The sequence below is a fragment of the Poecilia mexicana genome, unplaced genomic scaffold (assembly GCF_051168715.1).
Source record: "Poecilia mexicana isolate PSO_F unplaced genomic scaffold, ASM5116871v1 scaffold_23, whole genome shotgun sequence".
NCBI lineage: Eukaryota > Metazoa > Chordata > Actinopteri > Cyprinodontiformes > Poeciliidae > Poecilia > Poecilia mexicana.
Window position 1 is genome coordinate 19,305,446 of NW_028263392.1, and position 13,297 is coordinate 19,318,742.

General features: G+C 42.5%; 1 protein-coding gene across 1 annotated transcript in view; it reads left to right on the plus strand.

The window, feature by feature from the left end:
* Positions 1 to 13,297, plus strand: part of braf (B-Raf proto-oncogene, serine/threonine kinase) — a 70,820-nt gene that overhangs the window by 35,167 nt on the left and 22,356 nt on the right. The window contains exons 5-8 of the mRNA XM_088003250.1: positions 1,468 to 1,570; positions 5,246 to 5,394; positions 6,864 to 6,983; positions 7,357 to 7,516. Coding sequence (XP_087859376.1) covers positions 1,468 to 1,570; positions 5,246 to 5,394; positions 6,864 to 6,983; positions 7,357 to 7,516 — 532 coding nt within the window. The remainder of the gene's footprint in view (positions 1 to 1,467; positions 1,571 to 5,245; positions 5,395 to 6,863; positions 6,984 to 7,356; positions 7,517 to 13,297) is intronic.

Sequence of the window (13,297 nt, forward strand, 5' to 3'; positions counted from 1 at the left end):
GAGGGTCTAAAGCCAGCGTGAAGTGAACTCTGGTCTTAACTGTAGCGAAGCTACGCCTTTATAGAGACCTGAAGTCAGAGGGTTGCAGTTGTTGGTTCTGTCGGTGTTGCATGCAGGCATTCTGATGAAAACGTGTACATTTGAAATCAGATACAGATTTGTGTTTGGAGGTTAGAGTGGATTACAACTCTGATTCCACTAATGGAAGCAACATTTGGTTTGCTTGTGTTACACTGAAGAGAATGACGGGCCGGGTCACTCCTCTGGTAGCACATTTATTTAGTTTAAACTGCAACAAGAAAATACAGCGGTTACAAATCTGCTCCGAGCATCTGCTGCAACAAGCTGTCCTCTAAGCACTGACGAGCTTCTTCCGCCCGCCAGAGCGTCACCCGCTGCCGCACACGGCGCTACAACAAATACACATACTCCCTACTGACATCACCGTACAACTACACAAACATACTTTCATTAACTCACTGAACTCAAATAATATATAAGTTTAGATCACATTAAGCCGACCCACTGAGCCTACTTAAGCCTCCTGTTATGTTCGTTTCTGAGGTACAGCAATAATGTTCGTGGGTCAATTTGACCCGGGGAGTGTTTAGTCATGCTATAGTGTCAGAAACCAAAAAAATCCTCCAAATCTTTTTTGTGTCTGATTATTAACTCCTATACTAACCATTTCAATCAATATTTGTGCAATTATGTTTTTTTATTCCTCACAAATAAAGGATCAATGACAACAATTTACTCATTCGGACATAAAAAAATGTGATTTACATTTTTTTTATGGCCACTGAAAAACCTAAACACAAAATAACACTAAGTATCTTTGAAAGTGACTTTTTGTAAATTTTTTTATATTACATTTAGATTTTTTTTTGAAGGGGTCATCTTTATAATTGAACTTGAGACACTATTCTGCCCTGGGTCAAATTGACCCGCTGACTAAAATCAAGACAAATCTAGTTCGGTAATGCAGCTATACTGAAGCACCTCTGTTCTTTCATTCCGTACCCATCGGAGGCTACTGGTTTTATGAGCTATGCATTCTAATACTCAGCTTACCTGCAACAAGAAAATACAGCGGTTACAAATCTGCTCCGAGCATCTGCTGCAACAAGCTGTCCTCTAAGCACTGACGAGCTTCTTCCGCCCGCCAGAGCGTCACCCGCTGCCGCACACAGCGCCCTCCGATGGTGAAATACAAACATTGTTACATCTAATAAATTCTAATGTTAGTTTCTGGCTGAGACTGATCATCACAAAAACAAAATTGGGGGGGCTACTAGTTTCGTGACTCACTTTCATAGTGCCACACTTGCATCAGTTGTGTCTTAGAGTACATGATTGCTTGAGGTGAAAGTAACCAGTAATACTGAAGTAGCAGGATGCTTAGTTTCTTTCTGTTAAACTGTCATTGTTTTTCAGCAGCTGTTGTGCTCTCAACTTCTGTTTTAGAGAAAAGAAGCCTATTGGATGGGACACAGACATCTCCTGGCTGACTGGAGAGGAGCTCCATGTCGAAGTGTTGGAGAATGTGCCACTTACCACACATAACTTCGTAAGTCTCCAATTATGCATGTACTATAATGTAAATGCTATACATTAGGGGTGTCATGGTACAAATATTCCTGTCTAAATAATGCTAAATACAGCCTTGTTTTATACCTGAACACATCAGAATCTTTATGTCAAGAACCAACTGCACAATGCATTGTTCTGTTGTGCAACTTTAAAAACAGAGAAAACTCTCAGCTATTACTACTCTGCTACTTGGGAACATTAAGGTTTCTCATTCAGCTATAGTGGAGAAAGAATGGTGGACCAAACTAGAACTTTGTGTTTCTTGACAGCCGGCTCTGCGACTGATGGGTACAAGCAGCATGCGGCCCGGATGGCTTCAAGACAATTCTGGTCCACCATTATAGTGGAATTTTTCTGCCATAATTCGAGAGCACACATTTTCAGTCTGAAAGCAGGATTACATGACTTTTGTTCTCAAAACTTTTAATACTTTTGCTTACATTTTCATTTTGAAAGCAGGACTTCATGTCTTTCTTCTCAAAATTTGTAATGTTTGTACTCAAACCTTTTTCCTCACGCTCTTGCAAAACTCTGCTCGCTTACGAAACATTCTCTGCTTGCTTTAGGAACAAAAGTGCAGCGTTGCCTGGCAACCTCTCAGCCAATAGAATGAAAGTGTTGTACTGGGTATGTTCTTTCCTTCTAGTGAATTACAGCAGAAAAATTCCCCCATACACCATCCGGCATCTCAGGAAGGGGAAGCGGTACACCACCAACACTGCTTATAGTGGGGGTGGGCTGCTCGCTGATCTCGACTCAGGACGTTGTGGGCCATCGGGAAGAATACTTCAAAGAGCTCCTCAATCCCACCAACATGTCTTCCGTTGGGGAATTGGAGCCTGGGGACATTGGGTCGGGCTCTCCAATCTTTGGGCATCCCCAGAGATTGGAGAGCCCAAGTCACCGAGGTGGTCAAAAAACTCCTCAGTGGCAAGGCCTCAGGAGTGGATGAGATTCCCCTGGAGTACCTCTGGATGTTGTAAGGTTGTGTTGGTTGATGCGACTCTGCAATATTGCGTGGACATTGGGGGGAGTTCCCCTGGATTGGCAGGCTGGCGGTGGTGGTCTCCATATTCAAAAAGGGGAGACCACAGAGTGTACTCCAACTACAGAGAGGCAACACTCTTAAGCCTTCCTGGCAGGTTTTATTCAGGGGTCCTGGAGAGAAGAGTCTGTCGGATAGTCAAACCTCTGATTCAGGAAGAGCAGTGTGGTTTTCATCTTGGCCGTGGAACACTGGATCAGCTCTACGCCCTGCAGGGTCCTGGAGGTCCACAGGAGTTTGCCCAACCAGTCTACATGTTCTTTGTGGACTTGGAGAAGGAGTTCAACCGTGTTCCACAGGGAGCTTTGTGAGGGGTACTCAAGGATTATGGTGTTAGGTCCCTGTATGACCGGTGTCAGACTCCACATTGCTGGCAGTAAGACGGACTCATTCCTGGTGAGAGTTGGACCCTGCCGAGGCTGCCATTGGTCACCAATTCTGTTCATTACTTTTATAGACAGAAGCTAGGCACAACCAAGATGTTGAGGGGATCCGTTTTGGTGGCCTTAGGATCACAACTCTGCTTTTTGCGGCTAATGAGGTTCTACTGGCTTCATAAGATCATGATCTACAGCTTTCCACTGAGTGGTTCACAGCTGAGTTTGAAGTGGCCGCGATGAGGATCAGTGCCTCCAAATCCACTGCCATGGTCTTGAACAGGAAAAGGGTGGCTTTTCTGGGTTCGGGGAAGATGTCCTGCCCCAAGTGGAGGAGTTTAAGCATCGCAGGCTCTTGTTCACGAATGAGGGAAAAATGGAATGGGAGATCAACAGACAATTTGGCGCAGCATCTGCAGTGAAGCGGGTGCTGTTCAGGTCTGTCATGGTGAAGAGAGGGCTGAGTCAAAAAGCAAAGCTCTCATAATTTACTGGTCGATCTACGTTCCCACCCTCATCTGTGGCCATGAGCTTTGGGTCATGACCGAAAGAACAAGTTCACGGACACAAGCAGCTGAAATGAGCTTTCTATGTAGGGTGTCTGGGCTCTTTCTTAGAGAGCTCAGTTATCCAGGACATTCTCAGAGTAGAGCTACTGCTCCTTCACGTTGGGAGGAGCCAGTTGAGGTAGCTTAGGCATCTAGTTAGGATGCCTCCTGGACGCCTCCCTGGTGAGATATTCTGGACATGTCCCACCGTGAGGAGAGCCAGGGGAAGACCAAGGACATGCTGGAAGGACTGTGTTTCTCGGCTGGCCCAAGAAGCGGGAAAGAGAGAAGTCTGGGCCTCCCTACTTAGGCTGCTACCCTCTTGACACGACCCCGGGTAAGCAGAAGAAGATGTAACATTATTGACCATTTATGAGTAGTTTTATCGTCCATCCATACCAAACTGTGATTTTAAGGGAAGTGTGTACTGAAGTCTGAATTTTTTTTATTTTATTTTTTAAGGTTTTGTTGGCTCTTGTGGCCTTTATTTGAAAGTAGTTCAACAAGAAAAAATGTAATCAGAGAGGGGGAAGACATGCGACAAATGTCGTCAGGCCAGGAATCGAACCTGCAACCACCACGAGGACTAAGGCATCAATACGTGGCTCGTGCTTTGCCCCTGTGCCACCACAGCACCCCTGAACTCTGAATTTTGTGTTCCATTAAAACTTGACTAGTAAAGCCATTAAACAGCATAATAAATGTTAAACAAGTTTCAGTTTACAGCAGGGCTACAACTAGCGATTATTTTAGTAATTGATTACTCTGATGATTGATCAGATAAAAAAATTTTTACTCTCTGCAGATTTTTCATTTAACCTCTTAAGCCTTTTATATAAAATGTTAGAAATACATAAATAGAAGCAAATAAACAATTTTGTTTTTGAATTAGACAATGGACATTGTATTGCCTAAAATGCATTAACAGCATTCCTATCGTGAATTCTTAATCATTTACAGCAAAGGATTCATGTGAAGGTAAAACATTCTTCATATGAATACTGTATGAAGAACTCAGTCCTTTCTGGTAGGCTTACATCAATACAGTGTACTAACTGGATAGCAAAAAGATGCTTAATTTAAGATATTTTACAGGATTTGAAGCAAGTGAAGCTAAAACCGCAACGAGAAGAGTTGTAGGTAAAAGAAATTAACAAACGAAGATTTTTTTTTTTAAATCTTGAATTCCAAATGTGTATATGTTTAAACAGTTTGGGATAATTACTGCTCTGATTGCAGTGTTCTTTCACCACATGACATGTTTGAGTCTGGATACTCCATTTAACGATTAAATGATTACAGAATTTAACTTAACGAGTCATCACGTTTATCCAAGTTATTGTTTCAGCCCTATTTCACAGGAAAACTTTTTTTCTTTTATACTATTTTTTTTACTATTTGGTTTGCACTCTCACACACTCACATGTTGAAACTGGTTAGACTTTTAACTGATCCAGCAAAAGTTGTAATCACTAACCCTCAAAGACAGGGTCATAACCAGTCCATCAAGTGTCCCTAACGGAGTCTGTGTACTGCTGTTTGAAAACTGGTACTGCCGCTGCTGAGCTGCCACCTTGTTTAACAGACACACTGTACTGCTAGCCCCTCTGGAGACAAGAACCTATCTTCTTTGTTGCTCAGGCCCACATCCTCCTGATTGTGTATTTATGTGTGTTTGGCAGGTGAGGAAGACCTTCTTCACATTGGCCTTCTGTGATTTCTGTAGAAAGCTGCTGTTCCAGGGTTTTCGCTGTCAGACCTGTGGCTACAAGTTCCATCAGCGCTGCAGCACAGAGGTTCCTCTCATGTGTGTCAACTATGACCAGCTAGAGTAAGTTCTGGACATGGGGGCTTCATCCAGCTGTCGAGCTTGGAACTTTTTCTCTCTATTTGATCAGATCACGACACCTGTGTTTTAATCATTCCCGACACACTTCTCACTAGGAATATGCAATATATACAGTATATGGTAGAAATGATAGAAATTTGGCCTACGAAAAAGATCTGGGCTCTACTGGCTAACCGCAGCATGCTCATTGATGATGTAATCGACTGGCATCAAAACTGAGCAAAAGGGAAACAGTGTGACAGAGAGCACGAGGGAAGAGCCCGTTAAAATGGCTGGTACCAAAATGCCAGTAGTCTTTCTTAGCGCAACGCTCAAGAGGAGCGTGGCAGATGTCATGGTTAGACAGTGGGGAAAGGAGGAATTAAAGGGCATGTGAGGTCAGTATGATTCCCGCTGGGACGCACACAAAGTTAAGCTCGCTGAGTCCAATGGACTAATTTTCTTAACCCTCCCACGGTCTTGGCATGATGCTCAGGAGGAGCATGGCAAATGCCACGCTCAGGAAGTGGGGAGTGTCGGTCTGACTTTCCGAAACCACAGTTCCTGCAAAGGGAGGAAATAATGAAGTATGTACTTAAATTGAGTTCCACCCGCATTTTAAATTTTTGAAGACTTAGTTTATCATCTGCTTTGATAAATGCAGCTACATCTCCATTTTCCATTTAATTGTGACCAAACTAGGAAGAAATAATTTGATCTGTTCTTCACATTAATTCTTTTTTTTTTTTTTTTTTTATAAAAACTTGCATTTTAGGAAAACCCTATTCCGCTGCCTTTATTCCATCCTTCTCGACATATCTCATTGAGAGCTGACGATGATCTTACCGTAAACAAATTACTTTAATATTGCTAGTCTCCGGTGTTTGGGTTTTGAATATTTTTTTTCAAAACCTTCATTTAAAACTGCAATAAGTGTTTATTTACGTTGTCGTTGTCTGACTAATATTTGAATTAGTTTGATGTTCTGAAACACTGAAGTGTGATAAACATGTATACGTTTAGGAAATGAGAAGGGCAAATACTTTTTCACGCCACTGTACATGTAATCTGTAAATGGTAAAACCCATATTAATTTTATGTCTTAATGCACAAAACCTAAAGAGGGTGTACTTTCTTTTTACCATGTCTGTAAGTGGATTTAATAATAAATATATTTTTCTCATGGTTATTTTTTTACACATAAACATCTGTGTTTTATGACACAATATTAACTCCAGTGTTTGAGTTAACATTGTAAAACTTCCATCATGTTGACCACCACATGGTGGTGCTGTGGTCTTATATTTACAAACCGTGTGGGTCTACATGGTCCCTGTTTCCTGCTAGTTCTCCTAAGTAAATGGTAAATGTCAATCTGAACAACATTATGGCTCTGCTTTTTAGCTCACTTACCTTCAGATTTTCTAAACCAACTTTAGAAATGATTTTGTCTTTATTTTTGTGATGTGCAGCTTACTGCTTGTATCAAAGTTCTTCGAGCATCATCCATTCAGCCAGGAGGAGGTCTCCTCAGAGGGAACCACACCCGTGTCTGAGCTCTGTCCATCTCTCCCCCCATCGGACTCCACCGGGTATGCACTTCTTCAGCTCACACTGATATTTAGAAGTACTCCCAAAATCAGTCCAATCATAACAGAGACACTGAATGTTTGTTCCAACCAGCTGCCTCTAGATCCCATACAGTCTGTAACTTACAGTGTAAATATTGGAATGTTAGTTTCATGATATTCTATTGCAATCTGCTAAATATAATTGTGGAATTTCCTCCAAACAGCTTTGTTGGGTATAGAAAGGCAGCAACGACCTGTATTTAATCCACATGTGCTGTTTCAGTGAACATATCCTGCCTGATGAGAGCGCCCTTTAATTTTGAGCAATGTCAGAATTTCAGATGTTGTCCTAATGCCTGTCTGCTGACCTGTTTCCTCCTCATCATTTCTTCAGCTCTATATACCACACTACAGTGTCCCCATCCAAGTCCATCCCCATTCCAAATAGTTTTCGGACCAGTGAGGAAGACCACCGCAACCAGTTTGGCCAGCGAGATCGTTCGTCCTCCGCCCCCAATGTCCACATTAACACCATTGAGCCTGTCAACATTGATGTGAGTCTGTTGGACAAGCTGAATATGATAAACTATGTCCAACTTTTACAAGGTAGTGAGTACTGTTTAGCAGGCACATGCAGGGGCCAGGGGAGCTGAGGGGGCTTGAGCCTCCGCCCCTATTATCCTTGATGCCCCAAGTGCCCTTTTTTGAGTTGTTTATTTTAGAATTATAGAGGGGCACAAACTGGCCTCAACAATAGTATTTAGCTAACAAAAGCAATTTAGCAATAATAAATTAGTCTGGCTGCTTTTGGTCTAATAATGACTGAACGGATTCTCAGTGCCTCTGCCTCCATGTTGTTAAGACAGGAAGGGTGTAAAACTGCACCCTCTAACTATCAGATTATGGGCAGTGTTTTTTTTTGTAACATATACTTGTTTTTGAATAAAAACATAGGTCTGATGTTGAAATTAAAAACATCATTTTTATTTGTTTTTGTAATTGTCCTCGTAATAGCAAAAAACAAAAAAAACCCTCCTCACCCCCAAAAAAAGAAATGGTTCGGCTGTAGAGGAACTTCTGACTTAAATTATATCAGGCTGCCCCAGTGCTGGATTCAGTGTTTGGTTTCTCTAAAGGCAAATTGAGTCAGTCCCACTGCTGTGGAACAGAATCAAATATCCTGATATAAAGAAACTGTACCACATCTGTCACTGTGACGCACCTCAAAACCTGAAGGTCTGTCCCTGCTAGTGCCTGATTAACAAAATCTCCCTGTTGGTCTCTCGCACCCAGCAGAGACGTGCAGCTGAGCGACTCCAGCTGTTCATGCAGGGCTGGCCCAAGGCAATATGTGACCTTATTCAGAATCTGATTTAACCACCCCTTCTCACTACGAACATCAGTACAACTAGCAGTGTATAAATATAGATTAAGTGAAGCCTTGAGTGGGGCCCCAGATTAACTGGCCAAGTTTAAAATCAATCTCTGATTATTGGCTATTTGTGAACAAACCTAGCTCAAACACAAAAGATGACAGCATCAAATTGTAGCCATGCTAATGCAACAATCAAACTAACAATATAATTTTTGCACTTTTACAAAGTAAACTTCCTAATTAAATCCTAAATGTACAATTTAATCTCTTAATTTATCTTTGCTGAAACCATTAAATGAAATTTTATAGCATTGTCATTCTCAATAAACAAATGGTAAAGATTTAGATCTATGATCTGTGTTACAATTCAAGCATTTTTAGGGTCCTAGACGTTCAGTAGACCTCTGCCAGAATTTCTTTAGGGAGACATATGAAGACACTATTACAGTAATTGACAAAACTTATATGCATGGATGTTTCTCAAGATCTTGTTGAATATCAAAATCTAATGACAAATAGTTTATTTTTCAACCTTACAAATCTAGATCTTTCTGAGGTGATAACATAAAAACTAAACTTAGAGGGGTTAACTGAACTTTTTCAATTTTTAAAGTAGTCTGCAGCCAGGTTGCTATGGAGGTTAAATAGTCAGATATTAAGGTTTATTTACTAAAATGGCAGCAAATTAGCTTATTTCATAACATAACAACTGTGAGCTCTTTAACAACTATAGTCTCAGATCAACACAGCCCTCCACCTCTGTCAGCTGCAGAAACAGCAACTTTATACCTACTGGTGAAAACCAGTGACGTGCGGTCAGGGTACCCTATAAAGTACCTATTTTTTACTTAGCTTAACCAATTCTGATTATTTTTTTCTTCAAAATTGATGGATTTTCGTATTTTCCCATTCAAATGCTCAGACGTGAAGCCGCTGAGCAGGGGCGGATCTAGAAAAATACTTATGGGGTGGCAACAGGGGGGCAGGGATATTTTCAGCAGTGTCAGTGTATGTGTATATATATATATATATATATATATATATATATATATATATATATATATATATATATATATATATATATATTCTCACCCTCCGCGGGTGGTCTCTTTCATCCTCTGAGCTCGGGTCCTCCACCAGAGACCTGGGAGCTTGAGGGTTCTGCGCAGTATGTTGGCTGTGCCTAGAACTGCACATTTCTGGACTGAGATGTCTGATGTTGTTCCTGGGATCTGTTTGAGCCACTGCTCCAGTTTGGGGGTGACTGCCCCGAGGGCCCCGATGACCACAGGCACCACTGTGGTCTTCACCTTCCAGGTCTTCTCCAGTTCCTCTCTGAGGCCCTGGTATTTCTCCAGTTTCTCATGCTCCTTTTTCCTGATGTTGTAGTCACTTGGTATTGCTACATCCACCATAACGGCTTTCCTCTGTTCTTTATCCACCACCACAATGTCCGGTTGGTTCGCCATTACCATCTTGTCTGTCTGGATCTGGAAGTCCCACAGGATCTTAGCTCGGTCATTCTCCACCACCTTTGGGTGGTGGACAATGACCACTTCGATCTCAGGGCTTCCAGTCCATATTCTGCACAGATGTTCCTGTACACTATGCCCGCTACTTGGTTATGTCGTTCCATGTACGCTTTCCCTGCCAGCATCTTGCACCCTGCTGTTATGTGCTGGACTGTCTCAGAGGCCTCCTTGCACAACCTACACCTTGGGTCTTGTCTGGTGTGGTAGATCTGAGCCTCTATTGCTCTGGTGTTTAGGGCCTGTTCCTGTGCAGCCAGGATGAGGGCCTCTGAGCTGTCCTTGAGTCCAGCTTTCTCCAGCCATTGGTAGGATTTCCTGATATCAGCCACTTCAGTTATTTGTCGGTAGTACATCCCATGTAGGGGCTTGTCCTCCCATGATGGTTCCTCCAGCACCTCAACTTCTGTTCCCCATTGTCTGAGACATTCACTGAGCACATCGTCCGTTGAGGCTTTGTCCTTGATGTATTTATGGATCTTGGATGTTTCATCCTGGACAGTGGCTCTCACACTCACTAGTTCTCTGCCTCCTTCCTTACGGCAGATGGAACCCTCCATGCATGGTTAGTAGCTTCTGAGTCTTAATATCCGTGGCCTTTATCTCTTCCATTGGCCAGCTAATTATTCCGGCAGGGTATCTGATTACTGGTAAGGCATAGCTGTTTATTGCACGGATCTTGTTCTTGCCATTGAGCTGGCTTCTCAGGACTTACCTTATTCGTTGGAGGTATTTGGCTGTGGCTCCTTTCCTTGTGACCTCATCGAGGTTGCCATTTGCTTGTGGTATTCCCAGGTACTTGTAGCTGTGCTCTATGTCTGCTATTGTTCCCTCTGGGAGTGAGACCCCTTCTGTGCGGACGACCTTCCCTCTCTTTGTGACCATCCGACCACACTTCTCTAGTCCGAATGACATCCCAATGTCAGTGCTGTAGATCCTGGTGGTGTGGATCAGTGAGTCGATGTCTCGCTCGCTCTTGGTGTATAGCTTGATGTCATCCATGTAGAGGAGGTGACTGATTGTGGCCCCATTCTTGAGTCGGTATCCGTAGCCAGTCTTGTTGATGATTTGGCTGAGGGGGTTCAGGCCTATGCAGAACAGCAGTGGGGGCAGAGCATCCCCACTGCAGAGCATCTCCTTGGTATGTGCCACATTTGATGGACACTTGTGCAAGTGGTTTGCAGTTGGCTTCGAGGGTGGTTTTCGACAGCCCCATCGAGTTTGCAATGAAGGCTCTTTGAGTCCTATTGATGTTGTGCATCTCTCGGTGCACAGGTTGGTGTGTCGGGTTTTGCAGTCTCGGGCGACTGTGTGGTCTACAAGGAGTTGGTGTTTGGCTCCTCTGCTATTTATGCCGATGCCCTTCTGTGCCGTGCTCATGTATTTATCCATGTGCCCACTTATCTTAGCCGCTATGATGCCTGACATGAGCTTCCATGTTGTAGAGAGACAGGTTATCGGCCGATAGTTGGATGGGACTGAACCCTTTGAGGGATCCTTCTGGATCAGGATTGTGCGCCCTTCAGTTAACCATTCAGGGTGAGTCCCATTTTGTAGCAGCTGGTTCAGTTGAGCTGCCAGTCGCTCATGGAGGGCAGTGAGTTTCTTTAGCCAGTAGGCATGGATCATGTCAGGCCCTGGTGCTGTCCAGTTTTTCATACCTGAGACTCTTTCTTGGACATCTGCCACAGTGATGTTTACCGGGGCTTGTTCAGGGAGGTTGCTGTGGTCCTCTCGTAGAGAGGTTAGCCACTGTGCATTGCTGTTGTGGGACGCCTCCCTTTCCCATATGCCTTTCCAGTATTGTTCAGTCTCCAACTAACCATTTTTCCTTCATTCTTTGCATGTAGCCCCTCTGACTAGGGTTACTTGAGTAGTAGCATTCCAACAGATCCATGTTTTCATCTCTTGCCCATTTCCATCTTGTTCCAGTAGCCCATTTTTCATCAAGGTGCTCTGGTTCCCCAGCACCTGACGCAGACCTTGTTTGGCAGCCTGGATTCAAACCCAGGTCTCCTGGGTGGAAGACTGGTGACTTACCCACTGAGCTATACAGTCAGCTTATATATATATATATATATATATATATATATATATATATATATATATATATATTTCATGTAGCACCGAGGCTTAAATACAATTTCTTAATGTAGTATAGTTAATTATTTTTACGTCTTTCATACTCCTGCTCATTGATGTGTATTACTGGACTGGACAGCGCCTATCGGTCGCTATGTGATTCATTGTGTCCAGAAAACCATTTTATCCCAATACAGGACAAGGAGAAATCTGTCATGAAAATATTAGTCATTTGTTATTAGATATATATATTAAATACGACTTAAAATAAAGATGAGAAGACTGATGTTTCATAAATTCTCCATGATACAAATCTATAAACAGTTTAGTTTCTGTTAGTTCTGTCAAGATCCAAGAAGGGGTGAATTTCTATTTATATTGGTCAATCGTTTTATTTTAAATATGCTGTAGGAGCCGTAGTTTGATAACTGTTATAAATATCACCACGTTTTGCGAACACAGGGGATTAGCTCAGTTTTTGTCGCTTGTTTTTAGGAATTGCAGCGGCTGCAGTGCACCACAATAAAGGTACAATAAAGCTGATAAACAGGTGAAGAACCAAACTAGACAGAGCCACTTCTGATTGTCTGCCAAGCCAAACATACAATAAAAGTTCCACCAAGCCACTACTGAGGCACTGGAGTCATGTTTCTTGGCACAGGCAAAACAAGGTTCAATGTCCAAACTTATTGATTGTTCTTGGTGATGTATTTTCCCCTTTCACCAAACAGTTACAGAGATCTAACTTTCATTTGTTCTCATGCTACCACTCTTGCTCTGGTAAAAACCATCGGCCCCAAACCCAAATGCCTGCTGGTCCTTCACCAGGCCCCTGCACTTACAGAAAGTGGACTGACCCACATTACTTCCTGTCTAAATTTAGAAAATAAATAAGAAAAATAATAAAACAAAAAATAAATAAAATCAACAATTATCAACCTACAAATAAACTCTGTAAATAATACAAAAAATAGAAATTTAATAATAAAGTAACAAAACTCAAATGGATAAAGAAATAAAGAAAACATAGCTCCAACAACTTTGATGGGCCTTAACAAGCTCCGTCCAGAAACGTCCTCGAAAATCCCACGTGGCTGCATGGCTCACAAACAAAGCCTCGCGGAGCTTAGTTTCTATGTAAACATGGCGTCTTTCACTTCGATTGACTCTCTGCAGAGTATTTCTGAGTCGATTAGTGTAGCATTTCTGCCGGATTTTCACAACATATCAGCCACGACAATGGACAGGGGAACAAACAAGTTCATGTCATCTTTTATGGACGACATCAAGGTGTTTGAGCCACGCGATGCCTCCAACATTGTGCGCGTCACAGCGAAATGCTACCGGTC